A 22,668-nucleotide genomic window follows, 5' to 3' on the forward strand; every position below is an offset into this window, starting at 1 on the left:
ACATACAAGTGTTTTGATTCCCCAAACAGACCGAAAGCCAAAACCTAACCTAAAAATTTTTTGATACGGTCGAATAAACAGCAGTTTCAACTTACTGAAATATTTACATTAAAAGAAGATTAAATATTATAGCCGATACCGTTTAAACAGTTTTGAATTAATAAATTCTTCAAAGAGTAGTCTGTTGTATGTTGATATGGAATCAAATTTCCAACTCATCGCTATGTCGAGTGACATATTTTAGAAAACATGTATTTTTTAGCATGTTAAAAATAAAAAGGGTTGTATCGCTTTACCGTTATGAGAACCCCTAGAACAATGTTTTACTTAAATCGGAAACAGTTAAAAAAATAAAACACCTAACAAAATTTAATAATAATAACAATGAGAAGAATTTCCCAAATTTCTTACCGTTTTCGCAAACCTGCAACATTTCCGTGCCGGAAGCAAAAGCACCAGTAAACAGCCTGCCAAATCGGTAGCTGCTCTCCCAAATGTTATTGAGTCGTAAAACCTCGGTTCAAAGTGGTTTACCGCAAGCATCTTCTAAAGCTTTTTGGCACCCCGTAGGGAATGAAGGTTGCAGCCTTTTTTGCCGCGGGTTCGTTTTAGTGCATTAGTGAAAATCGAACATTCCTCGGAAACTGCTCTGCCGCAACACTAAAGCATCCTGATTGATAAAGGATACGGTTTGCAGCAAGGCTGTGTTATTGCCTTGTAAATTTTGAGGTTTAACGCCACTAAAGTGAAACTGTAAGATACTGAATTGATGGACCAAATTCTACAAGAAGTAGTAAGTTCATATTTTTGATTGTCCTAAAAGCTTGAACAGAAAAAATGTCCAGCTTTATAACGCTACTCAAGAAAAATCGAGATAAGCTTGAAACGTGATTGGAAGTTGACCCCATGAGCTAGATGTAGCATGAAATCTTATAAGCGATTCAATTGGTAATAATTTGCAATTTTCTACGGTCAGCACCTTTCTTGGTGCTACCAGCGCTGTAGAAAGGTAGTCTAACTCGTGTTAAATTGAGTTGTCCCGTCGCAAAAGCATTTAGGGATGAAATTGGCAACTTATCAAAAATGATGATTCTGGCAATGATCTTTTATGATTGCTTTTTTTCGGGAGGGGGACTTTCAGAAGCTACAAAAATAAGAAAAATTTTTAAAGGTATGCTAAAATTATTGACCTTTGAGCATGAAATCAAACACGAAATTAAATTAAATAATTAATTCAAATAATCAATTCAAATTAAATAATTCAATTCATTTGATCTCAGTTGAAAGGTTCTCCAAATCTCTGAATTGCAAATGTAACATCCTGGAGCAGAACTGTTAAATTCTAATAAAAACACAATTGAATTGAAATTGAAATATGAAATCTTTTGCAAGAATAACATAAGAGAACACAAATGCAGCCTTAAACAGTTGCCATTGTTCGTTTATTTTGACGAGATAAGCTCCCATTTAAAAAAGCTTTTAACAGTGTGAAAATTCCTTCAAAGATTTCTCTAGTAGCTGCATTATTTATGAATTTCCCATCCATTCACAGTTCAACGCTGTGGGAGCGAAACAAGGACCTTGGAACTAACTGCACCCTTCACGGAGTTCTGCTGCTTCGAGGGATTAAGTGTACGTACCCATCCCCACTGACGACCAATCCAGTCACAAACAACACCTCGTTGTATATGCTAAGGGCACAATTGCACCGTGTTCAGTGAAATTCAGCGCAATAAACTACAGCAACCACTTCCAGCAGGGTGTGATACACTGAATGGTGCTGCTGGTTTAACAACGCGTTGCAGTTGTGCTCTCTTGGTGTGGTGATGTCATTTTGAATGTTTTTAACAAAAATGGGTTGAAAAATCATTTGAAAATGCTTACTATACTATACAAAAATTTGAAAATTTAGCCAGGTAAGAACGACAGCAGCTTCCCCAGCGGGAAACGTGTACACTGTGGGGAGTACAAGAGTGCAAGTGCGAATGTTCACAAGTCGTTGCAACTGTTTGATATGAAGCCACATAATTCAGTGACAGCAAAACGACACTGTTTTGGTAATATTGTGGTGTTAATGCGGGTCGTGAAGGTTAAATGATTCACTATTGAATGAAATAATTCCACTTATAACCTAGAACATATTTCAAAACTGTTCAACGTTTTGCCATCCTTTTAAACATATAAAACGTCACCCAAGCAAACAGGTGCTGTGCAATGCATAAAAGAATATGCCAAGAACAGTGCATAGCAAATACCACCCACTAACAACTATCAATGTTTAACCTGAGTAGAAGAAAATGTGTACAACAAAGGCCAAGTGGCTGGTTTCCTTTGTTGGCAGAGAACGAGCGACGGTCCTTTTCCGTTTGATCCAGCACTGTTGCTTCAGAAAATGCTTTCTCTGCTAATGCCATCTAAACATACTCTCGAAAGCAAAGTGTATCATAGAAAGCAAAGCAAATATGAGAAACGACAGGCAAATCGGCTGTTGTGGAATGAATTAAAAACAACAAAAAAAAAACTGAACCTGCTGGAAACCATCATTGTTTTTTTTCTGTTTTGACACACGTGATAACAATGTTTTGAACGAATGCCAATTAACATATTGATTTTTCATACAAACAACCTGTTTGGCTAACAGATGACTCAGATATTGTAAACTTCACACCAAAATCTGCGACGTCTCCAAAGGCCGAATGTTTATGGAATTTTGATGGGTAGTCATTTTGACCCCTATTTTTTTCTTAAAAATCTCTTTACTTTTGGTAGAATTGACCAATTTGGATGCTTCCGGTTGCAAAAGATCCAGATTTGCCTATATTTGTAACTGTAAGATGGGGGACAAATATGGTCTACTTTTACCGGAGATATTCCGCATTCCGTTGGGGTACCTCGGCCCTCCTATTTGGGGTTTTGGTCAATAGAATAAAAATCATTTCACAGAACAATGCCATTCATTAATACATCATCCAACAAAAATAATTGACGAGGTTAAGTCCTACGAGGCACCGGAGCCGGTTCCATTTGGGCACCAATCGACATCAGCTCAGTGAACCGTTTCCGGTTGGAACCTGTTCCGGTGCCCGAAGGTCTTGACCATGATGGATAGTTTACTAACATTTTCCCAAAATATGGTGTAATTTGATGGACTCTACCTTAAATGACAATCGTTTGAAAATTGGCCCAATCTCACCCCTTTGAGGGGGTGACATTGGGTCAAATGAAACTAAAATGATGCTCAAATACAAAGATATAGTAAAAACAAGTCATCCAACAGTGTTTCTTGTTCGAGGGAATCGTATTGACATGCTAAAATATTTGAAGTAGAGATTTTCTAACATTTGGGTACTTTTTGATCAATTCCAACAAAAAATTTAAAAAGTTTATTTCGAGCGGTCATTTTTGACCAAAAACGTACCTCAACTTTAGACAGCTGCTAAAATGACAGGATATGTTCTAGGAGAAACCGGGACCGACGTTTTACTTCACCATCCGATAGAAGCTCAGTGGATAAGCGGGAATCGAACCCGCGTCTCATAGCATCATCGGGATCGGCAGCCGAAGCCGCTACCCCTGCGCCACGAGTTTCTCCTGTCTCGTCAGAGGCGCTGGAGCAGAAATCCCACGTTAGAGGAAGGCCATGCCCCGGGGGGCGTAGTGCCAATAGTTTCGTTTATGTTCTAGGAACGAGATTTTTTCAGAAAAGTCATCTCAAGATGTCCCTTGCACAACCCTTTTAACAGAATTTAGTTTCATTGAGAAGTACCTGAGAAATTTGGTGCCCAAATGGAACCGGCTCCGGTGCCTCGTAGGACTTAACCTCGTCAATTATTTTTGTTGGATGATGTATTAATGAATGGCATTGTTCTGTGAAATGATTTTTATTCTATTGACCAAAACCCCAAATAGGAGGGCCGAGGTACCCCAACGGAATGCGGAATATCTCCGGTAAAAGTAGACCATATTTGTCCCCCATCTTACATTTACAAATATAGGCAAATCTGGATCTTTTGCAACCGGAAGCATCCAAATTGGTCAATTCTACCAAAAGTAAAGAGATTTTTAAGAAAAAAATAGGGGTCAAAAATACTTAAACCCAATCTTACCCCCAGACCCAATGTCACCCTCACTGACGGTATGTGTATTTTGATCAAAAATTCTCCAGTTAGTGCCATAAATGTATGTGCTTGTCCGAGGAAGAGCTGTTGCTGGTAAGTTTATGGCATAACCAGTTATTTTGGAAGTTTAATCAAGCAACAAATAAAAGAGTATTGAAAACATAGCGCGAACTTGAAATAGTTTTCACAGGTACAACCGTAACGCCTTTTTTTGTGACGCTATGAAAAAAAAACTAACAGATTGATAACTTTTATAAGGAATTGGACAAAGGGTATCAAACAGATTCTGACTACAATAGTGTGTCAAAATTCAACTCTCGTTCAAATGAATTTAGTTCTGTTTTGCAAACCATAATTTTCAATTTTAGATTTCTTAAGAATTCTTTAATCAATCTCAGGTTAACCACAGACATAACTGTGGCATAACGTCGCACAGTGGATCCAGGTGTGACAAAAATCAAAAAATGAAAGTTAAATTTCAGTAGTGTTAGTATTTTTCTATTTTTTCTCATACCTTCAAAAACACTTTCCCAAATTTTGAGCAAGATTGGATGAAATTTGAATTTTTGGTGGCTTTGAGAGTGCAGACATTTTTGTTATTTCTAGTAGCTGGAACTTCAAAATTCGCAAAAAATATTTTTTCTTAAAACTTGCATAACTTAGCCAATTTTAGGAGCGGCCGTGGCTGACTGGTTACGGTATTCGCTTTATAAGCGAATGGTTCTGGGTTCGATTCCCATCTGCTCCCAACGATGAACATGAAGAAAAAATCAAAATTGTTCGAGGCGGGGTTCGATTCCCCGTCCAGATTCGCGGCTTTATGAGCTATGACTGGAATTAGGAACAATGTTACTGTTTACCGCTAACAATTATATACGCGCTGGATCTTTGTCCATTTGACGAGGGTCCGGAAGTTCTGAATAACGTTTGGGTCAAATTGATTTTTTTTTTAATTTATATTTATTCAAATTTCTTTTCCATGTACATTCATTCAGTTAAAATATTATTGAGTGTCCAATCACAAACGATGACTTTTCACCTCAATTTTAAATATTAGCAACTTTCATTTATTCATGAAATATTGTAGCTTTCGCTATTCAGTGATTTCAAGTGTAGGAGGTCCTACATGTACAAAAGGGAAAAGGGATACCTTAAAACTAACTTATAAACTATATAAAGAGCGGATCAATGCAGCTGAAGACTGCAATGATTTTTGTCGAAATGCATCAATTATCTTATTGGACATAACATCCAAAGTGTCAACTTCGGCTAATTGATGAAGTTCACTGGTGCTGAACCAGGGAGGAAGTTTCAGAATCATTTTCAGAATTTTGTTCTGAATCCTCTGAAGTTTTTTTCTGGTTAAGCAACAGCTTGTCCAGATCGGCACAGCATAAAGCATGGCAGGTCTGAAAATTTGTTTATAAATTAACAGTTTATTCTTGAGACAAAGTCTAGAATTCCTGTTTATAAGTGGATACAAACATTTAATATATTTGTTACATTTAACCTGGATACTTTCAATGTGATCCTTGTAAGTAAGGTTTTTGTCAAAACCAAGTCCAAGATATTTCACTTGATCCTCCCACTTTAAATTTACCTCATTCATCTTTATAATGTGATGACTTTTGGTTTAAGAAAATCAGCCCTTGGTTTGTGAGGGAAAATAATAAGTTGAGTTTTTGCAGCATTTGGAGTAATTTTCCATTCTTTCAAATAAGAATTGAAAATATCCAAGCTTTTGTAATCTTCTTGTGATGACACGAAGGCTTCTGCCTTTGGCGGAGATGCTTGTGTCATCAGCAAAAAGTGATTTCTGACATCCTGGGGGCAAATCAGGCAAGTCAGAAGTAAAAATATTGTATAAAATTGGACCCAAAATGCTTCCTTGAGGGACGCCAGCACGTACAGGTAGTTGATCAGATTTGCTATTCTGATAACATACCTGCAGAGTACGATCCGTCAAATAATTTTGAATAATTTTCACGATATAAATCGGAAAATTAAACCTTTTCAATTTCGCAATCAAACCTTTATGCCAAACACTGTCAAATGCTTTTTCTATGTCTAGAAGAGCAGCGCCAGTAGAATAGCCCTCAGATTTGTTGCTTCGAATTAAATTTGAAACTCTCAACAACTGATGAGTAGTTGAATGCCCAAGGCGAAATCCAAACTGCTCATCAGCGAAAATTGAATTTTCATTAATGTGCGTCATCATTCTATTAAGAATTATTCTTTCGAATAATTTACTAATAGATGAAAGCAAACTAATGGGCCGATAGCTTGAGGCTTCAGCAGGATTTTTATCCGGTTTCAAAATCGGAATTACTTTGGCATTTTTCCAACTACTGGGAAAATATGCCAAATCAAAACATTTGTTGAAAATTTTGACCAAGCAACTTAAAGTTGCTTCTGGTAATTTTTAATTAAAATGTAAAAATGCCATCCTCACCAGGGGCTTTCATATTTTTAAATTTTTGATAATAGATTTTATTTCATTCAGATCCGTATTAAAAACTTCATCTGATGAAAATTCTTGTTCAACAATATTCTGAAATTCTATTGAAATTTGATTTTCAATAGGACTCAAAACATTCAAGTTGAAATTATGAGCACTCTCAAACTGCTGAGCAAGTTTTTGAGCTTTTTCCCCATTAGTTAATAGAATATTATCACCATCTTTTAAAGAAGGGATGGGTTTTGAGGTTTCTTAAGAACCTTTGAAAGTTTCCAAAAGGTTTGGAATAAGGTTTAATTTGTTCGACATCTCTTGCGAACTTTTCATTTCGCAGGAGAGTGAATCTGTGGTCAATAACCTTTTGCAAATCTTTTGAATTCGCTTCAGTGCAGGATCACGAGAACGTTGATACTGTCTTCGGCGAACATTTTCAGACGAATCAGAAGCTGAAGATCGTCATCAATAATGGGAGAATCAAATTTGACTTGGACTTTAGGAATAGCAATATTCCTAGCATCCAAAATTGCATTAGTTAAAGATTCCAAGGCTGAATCAATATCAGCTTTGGTTTCTAAAACAAAATCATGATTTAAATTATTCTCAATATGATGCTGATACCTGTCCCAATTAGCTTTGTGGTAATTAAACACAGAACTATTGGGTCTGGTAACTGCTTCATGAGAAAGTGAAAAAGTTACTGGAAGGTGATCAGAATCAAAATCAGCATGAGTCACTAAAGGACCACAATACTGACTTTGATTTGTCAAAACCAAATCAATAGTTGATGGATTTCTAACAGAAGAAAAGCAAGTTGGCCCATTCAGGTATAAAACCGAATAAAGACCAGAAGTGCAATCTCTGAACAGAATTTTACCATTGGAATTTACTTTTGAATTATTCCAAGATTGGTGTTTGGCATTAAAATCACCGATGATCAAAAATCGAGATCTATGCCGAGTAAGTTTATTCAAATCCCCTTTGAAATAATTTTTATTTTCCCCAGTGCATTGGAATGGCAAATATGCAGCTGCAATCATAATTTTCCCAAAAGAAGTTTCAAGTTCAATGCCCAAACTTTCAATAACTTTTAACTTAAAGTCACGTAACGTGCTATAAGTCATACTACGGTGGATAACTATTGCAACTCCACCGCCATTTCGATTCATTCGGTTATTAGTTATAACTTTATAATCTGGATCACTTTTCAAATAAGTGCCAGTTTTTAAAAATGTTTCGGTTATAACAGCAACATGCACGTTATGAACTCGTAAAAGTTGAAAAATTCATTTTCTTTCGCTTTTAAAGAGCGAGCATTAAAATTCATAATATTGATGGAATTACTTAGATCCATGATTAAACTTCAGGGTAAGAACAACATCATTCGCAAATTTTAATCCAATCTGGATTGCTTCCATCATGGATGTAGCATTACTCATTGTTTGAATCAAACCAAACAGTGAGTTTTGCAAAAAGTCATTTTTCAAACGTAACATCGCCGAGATCAGAAGATCCCAAAGCGTTGCCAGCAGAAAAATTTTCAAATGAGATTTGAGGTACCTGCCCAATTTCAGAAAGATTGGTAGAGGATTTAAAATTCGTGGATGAACCCGAAACGACGTTAGCATAAGAAATGCCATTGTTGTTACCTAACTTTTCCACGGTAGGGGTATTTCTAGAATTGTTCGAGTGAGACAGCACGAACGTTTGATTTAAAGATGCAGGTACAACCTGACTTTGAGAAAATTTCGGTTTGGATTTCGGCTGATGCTTAGCACGAGAATCCAAAACCTTTTTCTGATGGGGCAATCCCAGAAATTTGATTTGTGATTTCCACCACAATTTGCACATTTAAATTGGGTGACTTCTTTCACGGGACAATTGTCCTTGTCGTGAGAAGAATCCCCGCAAACCATGCATTTTGGAACCATGGCGCAATGATCAGTACCGTGACCGAATGCCTGGCAACGCCGGCACTGGGTCAGATTCTGGCCATTACCGCCATGTTTCTTAAAATGCTCCCACTTTACCCGTACATGGAACAAAAACTGAACTTTGTCCAAAAGTTTCAAATTGTTGATTTCATTTCTGTTGAAATGAATCAGATAAAATTGTGAAGTCAAACCAAAGCGAGAAATATTCCCGTTTGATTTTTTCTTCATTGGTATTACTTGAGATGGGGCAAAGCCAAGCGTTTTTGATCTCATCCACCGACAAGTCGTTGGAGAGACCTTTCAAGACCGCCTTCTTGGTCTCATACGTGTAGAAATTGTGTTTGTGGTTTTTCAAATAACCAACAAAAGTTTGGTGATCTTGTAAAGATTCCGTCAACAAGCGACATTCTCCTCTTCGACCAAGCTGGAACGAAACCTTCAAATTGCAAGTTTCCTTGCAATTCTTCAGTTGCGTTCGAAAGCTGGCCAAATCGGAGACGGAAGTCACTACAATTGGCGGAGCCTTTACTCGTTTCTCGACGGCAGAAGGCTCAGTACGAGGAGAAGGTTCTTGTCATCAGTTTCGGATAAAACACCGAAACTGTTTGTCAATGGAATTGGAGGATTGACCTCACATTCAGAATCAGAATCAGACCTCAGAAGAGGCTGTTTTCTTTTTCTGTTTCCGTTAGCCGGTTTAGCGTTCAAACGCTTCACCGACGTAACGACCAAATCTTCAGAAGATTTGCGTTTACCTTTATTTTGACGCATTTTGCAAGCAAAGTTCTCTTAAAAAGATGGCTTCGTTTGTAAAATACAACAAAATTTCAGGTGGTGTTAGTCTTGAAAAGACTGTTTAGAATTTTGGAAAATAACTCAGGTAGTCTTTAAAAAGACTGTGAATTTTGTTTTGAAATAACTCTGAGCTTAGGTAGTAAAAAATACCGCAGCTCTAGTGTCCGTTCACCACGAAGGTTCACAAGACACTGGGTCAAATTGATGCAAACGTTCTTTAGGGCGGGGCTTGTCGGTTCAGCGGAGGTACCTCGCGCTCGGCTAGCCAGCGTAGAAATGGGTCACCGAAGCTCGGCAGAGCTAACACCTTTCATATGCCTATGCGAGTTATTTGCATGTATAGGAAGTCAAAATCTAAAATACATGGAAACAACTTAATTTGTAAGAAGTGGCCGCGTGGCCCCGTTTGATTAGTTGCACACACACACACACACACACACTTGCATAACTTAGCCAATTTTAAACCAAATTTGATTCTTTTGGCTGCATTCGAAAGGTATTTAAAAGTTGTTAATTGTACTGTTCTTCGAACTTTGATTGACCCCTCTCTCCTTTTAAGCTATTCAAACGAAAGAAAGCATTAACTATTTTCAAGATTTTCAACTCTTCAGGAACATTTTTGCTCGAAAGAAAGTGGAACTACTCTACTCTATTCACGAAATGGATCAAAAAGTCAGATATTGCAATCGCTTTATGATTTTTCTTCATTTTCAAGAATTCAACAAATGTACTAAAATAATAATTGATTTAGGATTTCTTAGATCCCCCCCCCCACTCTCCTTCTTCTTTTTTATGACTTGGTTAAATATTCCTGTTGGAATGACTGAAAACTTCAACGGCGAAAATACTTTCTATCGCAGTTTTTACCTTACCTATTTTTATGTGTAGCTTAGTACATAAAAAGCAGAGCAGACCTTGGCTCTAGTCGTGGATGAAGAGAAGAGGAAAGATGGGAAATAAAAAAAATAAAATTGAAAACTTTATTCTCAACTTTATGAATTAGAATGTATCATAAATTATTTTAATTAATAACTCTACTGCACAAAAGTTAATGATTTATTAATTTTGTAGGTAGAATATTCGAAAGGGGAAGAAGATAAAAACTTGAAATCAAATTTTCGTTGGCCTCAACACAAACCTAGAGTTTTTTCAAAGGTGCTTTAATTTATATTGTTTCACCTTTAAAAAACTCTAGAAATTTCTTCTGATCTTTTTCTACTTAAACTACAGATACTACTAAAATAAAAATGTTATAATAATCTCATAGAAGCCAAATAACACTTTTCCTCAAGTACCCAAATTTTGGAACACCCTATTAACTGGACCACCTTTACCTTACTACTGAACTGACCCTGATCAACTTTTCGGAAGATAACAAAGCTGTTATTTAAAAGAGTGGTATCTGCGAATTGTGTTTAACAAAATTTCGGTTATGGATCATCTGATATAGTACCACCCTAACATTTTATTTGTTAAGATTTACACACACACAAAATCAAAATTCCAAGCTACTATTGATAAAAAAAAATACAATTTCAGCAATAAAAAAAATATTGAAAAAATAATAATTTATGAACCACCATAATGCACTTAGATTTTATTTCATGAAAAAATAAATGTATTTTTTGAATTCAGATTCCAAAAATCACCCTTATATGACATATTTGATAGAATATCTGACATTTTTTTAATTTTGTCACACCTTTGTTCGGAGAGGATCCACTGTGCGTCGTGAAGGCTTAAAATTTAATTTTAAATCAATTTCTCATCATTTGTTTTGGATTTCCGACGATGTAATTCCGAGTTGGTATCAACTTTTTCGATCTAAAGGCCATCAAGGGTCGGTAGCAGAGTTGACAGGTTAAAACAGAAAAAAAAATCTTGCAAGGCTGGATAATTTTTTTAAAAAAGCTGTCCATAAATTACAAGAGAAGCGAAATAATGAATTGATTCAAAGATTTTTTGAACTCATGTAGTTCAAACAAGCCTTCAATAAATATTGAAACCAAATGAAGGCTTTGGAAGGCATCATTCCAGATCGGCCATTTGGCGGCCATGTTAGTTTTAGAAAAATATTCAAATCTTGATTCAGAAGTTTTCAACCAAAAAACGGTTTTCTTTGTGTTGTTTGTAAAAGCATTTTACACATAGTGAAAGTGAAAGACACTATCTACGACCTTAAATATTGACTAGATTTTTAATTTGCATTAAACTAGTCATTTAAGTTAAAATGAATCAAAATTGACAGAAAATTAAAAATCAGTAAAAATATGGAAACGAAAAAGGATGGCTAATCTTTATACTGGCTGATTCTTGAAAAAATCATTATTTTCTTAATTCAAATTTTGAAAATGCGCTAGATAAATTTCTTTCCGTGCGCTAATGTGATCAGCTGTACACAGCTAAAAAAGTAGTAATCCAGCTGCGTGTAGAAGGCCTTGGTGTAAAATAAATATTGCATTATTTTATACAATTTTATGTGATTTTACACACTGAAATATGTAGCCCATCAGTATGAGAAACCTACTTGACCGAAATGTCAAGCTCATATATGCGTTTATCCTTACAGCTTTACATCGGTCTGATGGCCGAGCGGGCTAAGGCGCCAGTCCTTACCATTGGTGCTGGGTTTGAATCCTGTCGGTTGCAACTTTTTTTGTGTTTGCAATAATTTTACATGCAGTGTGTAATATTAGGTGTTTATTTTGACGAAGGTGATGTGCATGCTTTTGCATGCGATTTTACCATCGGATTTTTTGCTGTGTATTTTGAATTTTCTTACACATATTTCAACTAGAGCAAAGTATAGAAATTCGAAGACACCCCAAACGATCTTGTCGGTCGTCAAAACTGCATCACATGTGACATTCATTTGAGTCCTGGCGGAAGACCCAACCGTCGTAGCCCAACCGAAAGTGTATTTGGCAGTATTCCTGGGGTGTGGGTACTTACATTTAATGTACTGCTCGTTTCTCGCAATAACCTTCTCGGCGTTTTTGCGCGCCAAAAAGAACCACTCCGACGTGTTGCCGAGGTAGTGATACTCGGCGGCCAGGTCTTTGGCGAGGGACGCTCCCTGGTCGGGCGGGGGCAACCGGTACGCGAACGGACAGAACAACCCGTTCTTCGCCGGATGCTGGTTCCAGTCGAAGCAATTTCCGGCGGCGAAAATGTCATCGTCAAACTCCACCATCGACAGGACGGACGCGTGGAGTAGATGCTCCGACGCCTGGACGTCGGGTGAGGCAAATTTGAAGATGCTGCAAATAGAAGAAGAAGAAGAAGAAGGGGGGAAACCCCAGATTCCGGACATTAGCAGTCATGTTGTGGTGAGTGGCACTTCATACAGTATGTAAAAAAAGTATTTACACCCCTTGGGCACTATGCACATATTGTGATGAAACATCTAAACAATTTAATGTTGACAGAAACCTAGTACTACGTTTTGTTCAGAAACTCATGCCAGACATTTTGCTACAAAAAGCTCATGTAAAGATGATTTCTATAAAAGTTATATAACAAATACTATTACGAAAATAAAGGTGCAAAAAAGTTTGTACACCTTTCGAAAAATTAACATAAATAATGTTATTTGTTGACAAATCACCATAAATCCAGTCTCCCAACTTCAAATAGGCATCCTTGACTGATTAAAAATAATTTGGATTGAATATAAAGTTTACTAACTACTTAGTATAAAAGTTTATATAACTCTGAAATTCTATATAAAACTTATCTAAACTTAATTTTGCAAACTTTTAATTCAACTAAATGTCAATATATTACCATAGAATTGCTAAATAAACATTTTGGAGTGGGTATAACACCGTTTTGGGGTATTTGTATCGATAGAATAGATTTTTCGTTGGAATTTCGTACCAACCTGGAATTACGTCGTCGGAAAATCCGCCGGCATCGAACCGGTCCACAATTCTTAAGTCAACCTATGTGGCATCGGAAAGGGCATAATTTCCGATCTTTTGATACCCATACATCTAGGTTTTCTATAAAACCCACGATTTTAAATACCTAGGCAAAAACGTTGTTATGGTTTTGTTTGAGCAATCTGCCAAAAATGTATGGAATTTCGTAATTTTTGTTCTCGTGGATCAAACTTACTTTTGCCCAGGTATTTAAAAACGTGGGTTTTATAGAAAACCTAGATGTATGGGTATCAAAAGATCGGAAATTTTATGCCCTTTCCGATGCCACATAGGTTGACTTAAGAATTGTGGACCGGTTCGAATGCCGGCGGATTTTCCGACGACGTAATTCCGGGTTGGTACGAAATTCCAACGAAAAATCTATTCTATCGATACAAATACCCCAAAACGGTGTTATACCCACTCCAAAATGTTTATTTAGCAATTATATGGTAATATATTGACATTTAGTTGAATTAAAAGTTTGCAAAATTAGGTTTAGATAAGTTTTATATAGAATTTCCAGAGTTATATAAACTTTTATACTAAGTAATTAGTAAACTTTATATTCAATCCCAATCATTTTTAATCAGTCAAGGATGCCTATTTGGAGTTGGGAGACTGGATTTATGGTGATTTGTCAACAAATAACATTATTTATGTTAATTTTTCGAAAGGTGTACAAACTTTTTGCACTTTTTTTATTTTCGTAATAGTATTTGTTATATAACTTTTTATAGAAATCATCTTTTCATGGGCTGTTTGTAGCAAAATGTTTGGCATGAGTTTTTGAACAAAACGTAGTACCAGGTTCCTGTCAAACTTTAAATTTTTTACATGTTTCATCACAAAATGTGCATAGTGCTCAAGGGGTGTAAATACTTTTTTTACATACTGTATATTGAGCGTGTGTGGCGGTGGGTCTTGTGTGGACGGGTACATATATGTTGTGTAAATCGATGGTCATAAAAAATGAAGAGCAACCCCACGAGGGTGTCCTTCTGGTGGTGCCAACTGTCACAAAGTTGTTGCATGTTGCCAATAAAAAGGCACATCTTTTCAAACAAGAGATTGCAATTTTGAATTCAATACTAGTCAAAAACATATTTTTTTCTTTACCCAAACATGTGAAAATGAGTTAATACTAGTAGGCTGAATATTTCCGTTTGATACAAAGTCAAACCAGCTCAAAATAACTCTCAAAGTAATCCTTCATAAATCTTGCACGCAAAAATGGCCTATAGAATCTATGAAAAAAATATTATGAGAACAAAAAATACAATATTAGGAGCTGGTTTCTCTCTCTTCATTTTCTAAGGAAATGTTCTTTCGTTGTTCTGTTAAGTGTGACAGAAAATCCGGGTTGAATACAACATTCTGTAGAAATGCTAAGATGTTAAAATTATGGAAGTGAATACACATGTTCAGCCGCATAGAAAGCAACATTTCCCCTGATTTGGTGAAAAGGACTTCCTTACGACGCTGTAGGGCTCTCTGTGTTCTAATCGGGAAAATGACTAAATACGGCTAAGCTCATCATAACTCACCACTTATGAGCGGATTCAAGCTTTCAAACTCATCGTGGGTGGTAAGAAAGGCGGGTTTTTAAGACATTTTCTCCCATATCCCACAGAGACATTTCGAGTCATAGACGAGACCGGTGATAATAATGAAGGATGTTGGGGAAAGGAATAGCCTAAGCGTTCCATTGTTCCGAGGCAGATATTCCTTCCGGATTCAATTCCACGTCATCGTGTTTACTCCTACTTCTTCTTCTTTTTACTCCCAGCGGGGCAGGCGAATGCTTCAACCGTGGTTTGACTTAATACTTCTGCTTCCGATAAGCAGAGGCTTATGAGTTGAGTTGAATCTGTGCGAAGCTTGCGCCTCCACGTGGGGGGCACGTGCTCAAACGACGAATGCTAAACAGCGAGCTGATTGCTGCTCTTAAAACGAGATGAGCGTGTGCGTGTGTGTGTGTTTGAAAAGCCTGGCTTTCAATTCACGTCACTTTTCAAGCGACAAACAGGAGTTTGAGTTTGCTTGCTGCAGAGTGCTCTAACTAAGATTATTAGCTTACGTTACTTGCTTTTGTCGCTTCGGTTTGAGGTGTATCCTGTCGTGGAAAATTGCTGATACTTGTAGCATTATCAATGGTAATTGTATAAAATTAACCTTCATTGCCAGTGTTAAATTGTGGATGTCACTCAAACGATGCGAAAGGTGGTAAATTTGTTTGGAATAGAATATGTCTCTTCCTATTACAACATAATCCTCTTATGAGTTATTGTATTTCGTTGGGCTCGAAACACGTGAAAAGATCACAAGAAATTTTAAATACTGAGCTTTCCACATATAAATCAACAAAACTGCTGAATAAAACAAAACAAAATTGATTTATATTGATCCTGTAACACCCAATCCCACTTCTAGACGGACTTTGGTCTAAAAAATCGCAGAAAATCAATTTTAAATTTTCAAAAAAAAACCTGACAAAGGAAAAATCTTCAATTTTAAGAACAAAATTTAAATGAAGTGAAGACATGAAATCTGTTGGTTTAGTTGAGACATTAACTTTGGTTTCAGTCAAAAGTTTTTTTTTGTTAATCAAAAATCAATTCTAAAATATAGAACAAAAAAAACTCGTTGCCCTTTTCTCTTACGCATTGATTAAACTTGTTGTGATAAAAACAAAAAAGGCAGATTTATATTTCATACACTTATTTTTAAATGAACAGTCTGAATAGATACATAAAATAAAAAAAATTGTTTCGAAAAATGAGTTAAAAATTGCATAAGTACACACTAGGGTGACAATAAAAAATCGACCTCAGGGATGCCCCTTGATTAGACTGTGACGTTTCTCGAAATTTTCAATTTCCTGGGAATCGAGAGTTGAATTTTGCCATTTCCCGGGAATTCTCGGGACCCGGGATTTTTTTTAATATGGCTATTGACATATAACATCCAATAACATAAAAAGAATAGTTATAAATTAATGCTTTTTCAATTAATCATGTTAAAATTACTTCATATACAGTGCAAGGGTTTTCAGCAAGGCCTCAGACAGGCAAGTAATCAATAATTACTTTGATTTAAAGCTGGTAATTAGGTAATTCATTAATTACTTAGTAATTCATGGTAATTCGAGTAATTTAAAGACATTATTTGGTAATTAAAGTATTTTTTTATATTGCACTTCTTCAACGAAACTTTTTGATTTTTTTATATAATCTATTATAACAGTATTTCTTTTAAATTTCAAATAAGAGTGTGTGACACTCTTACAAAGATTGAAAAAAGAGTTGTTCTGTATGTAGAAGGTCTTATTTACCATAGTTCTCTCTTAAAACATTCAACATGTTGTTTTGCTAAGCTGATTAACAACAAAAGGCAACGCCATGATATATTACCCAGTGAAAATTTTTTATGAATCCAAAATCAATTTATTTTTATTAAATAATTGTAAAAATTATGAGTTTTTTTTATAAAGAACCTATTGTCTTTCATATGTATATAGGGCTTAAAAGAAAAAAAGTCGATAAATATGATTTATTTTTTTTCGCAAAAACTACATTAGAGTTATTTTTTAATGTTTTTTCTTCTAATAAACCGTCAAAATTATTTGAAATTTATGTGGATCAAATATTTAAAAATCAAATTTATATAATCATCGTTGATAGAAGCAAAGTTTCCAAGTGATAGCCATTCAAAAATTAATTAAAATAAAAATAAGTTTTTTTTAAATATATTTTTCAACTAACTACAGCAGTTGACAGTCCTGTAATATCTCTTTTTTAAGAGTTGAACTATTTTCCTGAAAAATTTCCAAATATTTCTGAGACAAATGTTTCATTGTTAAAAAACAAACTCAAAGTAATTAGAATTGACAAATTACACACTATCCATATTTTTGGTAACGGATTTTTTTATTTACTTGAGAAAAAAAACGAAATAATGTCAAACCAATGATCGAAAACATTTAAAAATTTAACGTTATTTGATAAATTTCACAGCCGCTGCAAATATTTTTCAAAGTTTATGTTTGGCTCGAAAATCAGGGGGCCTTTTTTCAAACAATTTCAATATTTCAATGGCATTCGACTTGCCAAGTATCAGCACCCTCTAGTGGGAGAAAATTTTCAATGCGTAAACAAGAAACTATTGCGAAATATTCTGCTATTTTCAATAAAAAATTTTACAAAAAAATCACAATATTCACAATATTGGAACAAAAAAAAAGAAATAAAAAAGCATAATTAAATACTTTGAACAAAACAATACTGTCTGTCCTTTGCTTGATATTTTATGTTTTTTATTTTATTTCATAAAGTTTTATTTTTGAAAGAGCTATCGAATGATCTGTTTATAAATATTATAGTTTAGAACCGTAGAAGTAAATACTTAAATTTATTTAATATTAAATTAAATATTGTTTGATCATAATGAAAAGTAATAAAGTAATTAATGTAATTTAATAATTTGGACCAGTAATTTGAGTAATTAATTGGCAGACTGGCAAGTAATAAACGCTTCTGGAAACCCTTGATACAGTGGACTCTCTCGTTGTTGATCTTTTTGGGAGTCAAGATTATAATTTGAAATTTTTTATTTTTGTCAAAAGTGCACTTTTTATAAGATTTTTGTAAAGTAAAACAAGCTAATTAATAATTTCCCAGTATCGGAAAAGAATCAGGAAAGCCCAAATTTTCAGAATTGGTGGACCAAACATTGCCAGAGTTTTTTTTTTTTTCAAAATATAAATTAATATTGAGGTTGATGCGAAACACAAAATGACTTAAGGGTGCACAGTAACCAAGGAAGTTGTTGTCTTCTTATTCAAAAATTTTCAGAATTACGGACCCTAAATGAGGCAAATTTGGTTGGAAATCGCTTTGTAGACAGTACCTTAGAGGATGAATAAAAAAATGTATCGCTAGTTTCCGTAGTTTTGAAAATACCAAAATATCTGTAACAAAACAATCTTAGTGCAAAAGCTCTGATTGATGTGCACCGTTAATGACACCAAAAAAGGAATTTAAGAGAAAATTGATTTGGGTTTACTTTTTTTTTTACTTTTGAATCCCGCGGCGGGCGCTCTAAAATTCTTTGTGTAAATATGGGTATTCGGCGCCGTCGCTCCGTGCCATACTCTCATACACTTAGGAGCCCAGGGCGGCGAAGTCCTTGTAGATAAAAGGAAGACACTAGTGGTTGGTACTAGCAATAGTGACCGACAGCTATAAAGTCAACTTCGTTTTTTTACTTTTTTCTGGCTACCCTTAGTTACAGTTTATGTGAATTTTTGTCAAGATAATATTTAAATTTTCTGAATATGAAGATCAGAGAAGCATTGGTTTATTTCGAAAAAAAATCAGATGAGTTTATATATTTTTTAATTTTTTTTTGTCACCCTAGTACACACAGTTGTAACTCAACGTTGTGCCTTCTAGAGGGTGAGCGGGAATTCCCAGGAAAAATGTCCCGGGAAATCGACCATTTTTGGACCTCTCGATTCCCGGGAAATTTGCAAAATTCAACTCTTGGTTCCCGGGAAATTGAAAATAGAGAATCGTCACCCTCTAGTGCCTTCCAATCAACAATGGAAGACTTTTATTAAATACTCAACACTAACAAGTTTACAATGGGCATAAAATAATGAAACAAAAACATTTTTTTTTCAGTGAGTAGGAAAGGCAACAGGTTTGATTTTATTTAATCAACATTTGATTTTTTTTTCCTTTTTGAAATACAATTTCCATTGACAAGCATTTTTTTCCGGCAAACAAAAACGACAGCGACTTGTACTCCACCAACGACGTGCTCCCTTGATTTCCCATGGCGTAACCAGCAAGAAAGTGAATGTCGTCATGCGTCGACATCGTTTTGCTAGTGAGAGCGTCGTCGTATACCCTTTATAAATAATTCGCAATTTGTCAGCATCACGTATCATTACGCCAAATACAGTAAATGTGTGTCGGGAACAAAAAGAAAGCTCATACGTTAGAGGCGAAAGCGAAATCATCCCTCTAATAAAACGTGAGCTTTGGGACGATAGGGTGGCGCTGCTGTTTGACACAAGAAATCGTTTGAGGGGGAAGGAAGATTTTGTTCAAATTATTTTTTTTTATTTTGTAAAAATGATTGTGGATTTTCAGTCAAACTCAGTTTTGCTTAGGTTGATTATTCAGTGGTAGTCAGTATCAGGATCCCTCAAATAGTCACCCTATAGCTATAGCAGAATAAAGCCCCTCAGCAAAATCTGATGAATAAATTTTGTGATAAAAGTGTCGTTACGACCCCATCCCACCAGAGGTCCAAACAGTTTGGCAGCAAGCGCAAAATCAAAACAAGCGTCAACGCCCACGCGTTTTGCTTGCCAGTTTAGATTGAATCCAGATTTGTTTTCCAATTTGCCTTCTCACTCCTCTCCCGCCACTTACCCATGTCTCTTCTGTTTGTTTAGGGAGTATTTCCCAAAAGTGACAATAAAATTAAATTTACGAACATGTGAACGAAAATAATTTCTAGAAGGGAAGAAGTGCTTGAAGTCAGTATACCGTCAGCTGTGTGCTATCTGGTGACAACGACCATTTAGTACTTTTCGAGAAAATCGATTTTAAAGTTTGTTGGTAAATAATTTCAAAACTATGAATGATAGAGCCAAACTTTTTGAAGTAATCGGTTCGTATACTATCGCTTAACAAACGCTCCAAGTTTCAACTAATTTGGTTACACCAGTTAAAAGATACAGTAAATAATGTAAACAAAAATCTGAAAAGCACGTGTCATAAGTGTGTTTCGAAAGTAAAATTGTACTACGTGTCACAAGTGTGCACAGAATTCCCATACAAACTAAAATAAGCTCAAATCAATGGTTTAATCGACTTTATCAGTATATTTTTATAAACAAAAGGTTGCATTGCCTTTAGAAAGTATGTGTGTGCATCAATTTGTGAAAAACAAGAAAAATTTTCCACATTTTCCAACAACATGTATGACGTGTCACAAGTGTGCACAATTATTTTGATCATAAATTGGTCTATGTCACAAGTGTATATTGCGATATCCGGGAAACGGAAGCGAGTATCCAAAATCGGGTTAAAGCATCTTGTAGTGTTTGTTAAGTATAGCAAAACGTCATCATTAACTTATTTTCGACCAAAATGGTCTATGTCACAAGATAGCACGCAGCTGACGATACTTTGTATTGTTAAAAAAAATCACTTCCATTGTTTGATCGGTAACTTTTACTCGTAAGATTTCGTAACATTTATAAACAAAACATGTTTTTAATAATCCTGAAACTTTCATACCACACTTGGAATTTTTGCACTGATATTTTTTTGATCCAACCTCGATGTGTTCATTTCTCACATTTCGATACATAGGAATCCCTTTATTTGTGTTCTCATTTTTGTTTGTTTATAAGGCACCGTTAACTGACGTGGCATAAGTTTCGGTAAAAATATAAATCGGTTCCAATTTGTTATCAATTTTTGTTTTTGCTAGGGGAACAGCATCTAATTCCAGCGTGCCTCTAATGTTGGCAGGTCAGAACTTTGACATTCAAATAAAGCTAATTAAAAGCGTTTTCAACTGAAATCGAGTGATAAATAGCTCAATAAGAAGTGAGCAAGCAAGTTTCTATCAAAAGTTTTGCAAAATTAGTTGTTTAAATAGTGAAAATCAGCAAATTGGATGGAATTAGGAGCGAGTGCTTGACCTGCCAAACATACGAGAATTTCCCCTACTTGTTGGTTTGTTTCATCGGTTGGATTGGTTTGGCGCGCTACAAATATTTGGCACTTGAGGTGAAGCTTCGGAAAAATGTACACTTTTTACGGTACTCAGCGTGACAATTCCCAACATTGCTAGCGGACGCCATCGAGTGCTAGATAAACTTTCCCGATGCATCCCAATCCAATAAATTCCATCTGTTGCACGCTTCCACGCGTCCCTCTGGAGTGGTGAGAGATAGTGATGGGATTTTAAAACAAGAAGAAAGAAAAAAAAACACTCCAGCAAAACCGAGTCAACAGCAACCGATCCAACGGAAATTGAATCCATTCTCAGAAATTCCCTTCCTATAACTCGATTTGACGGTGGATTCAGCAATGTTTCTCGTTGCACAGAGTGAGGTTTTTTGTATACTGGAATGTTTGCGATTTTTGGATTTGAACATGAATGAAATGAAACATTTGTCTTTCAACTGTTCATGATTGCATGTGTTTCTTAAAAAAATCTAAACATCTATAATTATTGTAAAAACTATACATTCTTTACACCATTCGATCTGGATTAAAACTTGATTGCAATCAGTTCAAAATTATGAATGTTTTACGTATCTCATTCAAATTTCAACGTACTAAATATAGCGTTTGCTAAGATATGCTGTGATGCCAATACGTATAAAGAGCATACAACTCTATATTTTAGTAATTTCTTGTGGTACACCTTTACGGCAGCACTTGCTCCGCATACCAAACGTTGAACTTCAAGTACCCCAATCCCTTCTTGAAGCCGTTCGCTCAAAATAAATGTAAAATTTGTCCCCTCCTTCAGCCTTAGCAAACATTATCGATCCTGTCCCAAGTACTTCCAGGTGAGGTTTTGGCTTGGCCCAGTAAACCATGTTCGATTCAGTGTGGTGCTGCTTGTGATTTGATGGTAAAATTACCATGAACTCATCCTTCGCTATGGATTGGACTTTGAGTGTGTGTGTGTCGTTTTACGGAACTTTATCAATCACTGGATAAGTGAGTCTGCACAACTATGGAGGAGCACTTTCACATAAGCGTCGTTTTTAGATTAACAAGGCAGTACGAAACTGCAAGATTTGATTCTTATCTATTGACAAGTTTAATTTTTAATTTTTCACTGAAATGATGCAACATAAACCCTGGAACGCCCATGGTTACTCCAGAGCACTGCTCATTTTTAATTTTGATATAAGATATTTAACAACTAGGAAATTTTTCAACCAGATTAAGCATGCCAGCAATCCCATTTAAAAAACCTAAGGCCGTTGCAAATATTTTTCTAAGTAGGGGAACAGCAACTAATTCCAGCGTGCCTCTAATGTTGGCAGGTCAGAACTTTGACATTCAAATTTAATAAGCTTATTAAAAGCGTTTTAAACTGAAATCGAGTGATAAATAGCCCAATAAGAAGTGAGCAAGCAAGTTTCTATCAAAAGTTTTGCAAAATTAGTTGTTTAAATAGTGAAAATCAGCAAATTGGATGGAATTAGGAGCGAGTGCTTGACCTGCCAAACATACGAGAATTTCCCCTATATGTCCGTTCTTCGATCGGACACAAAAAAGTTCTTTTTGGTCAAAAGAAATAGACCCATTTTTTGGCCATAAGGGTGACCTGCATCGTGTGGCGGTTCGAAAATTGCAATTTTCGATATTTTTCAAAAAAACACTTTTTCAAAATAT

The 22,668-nt window shown here is 35.6% G+C and overlaps 1 protein-coding gene across 1 annotated transcript in view; it reads right to left on the reverse strand.

Moving 5' to 3' along the window:
• LOC6030808 overlaps nucleotides 1–22,668 on the reverse strand; it is a 219,733-nt gene that overhangs the window by 92,417 nt on the left and 104,648 nt on the right. The window contains 1 exon segment of the mRNA XM_038260053.1: nucleotides 12,255–12,562. Coding sequence (XP_038115981.1) covers nucleotides 12,255–12,562 — 308 coding nt within the window.

The sequence above is a fragment of the Culex quinquefasciatus genome, chromosome 3 (assembly GCF_015732765.1).
Source record: "Culex quinquefasciatus strain JHB chromosome 3, VPISU_Cqui_1.0_pri_paternal, whole genome shotgun sequence".
NCBI classification, from domain to species: Eukaryota; Metazoa; Arthropoda; class Insecta; order Diptera; family Culicidae; genus Culex; species Culex quinquefasciatus.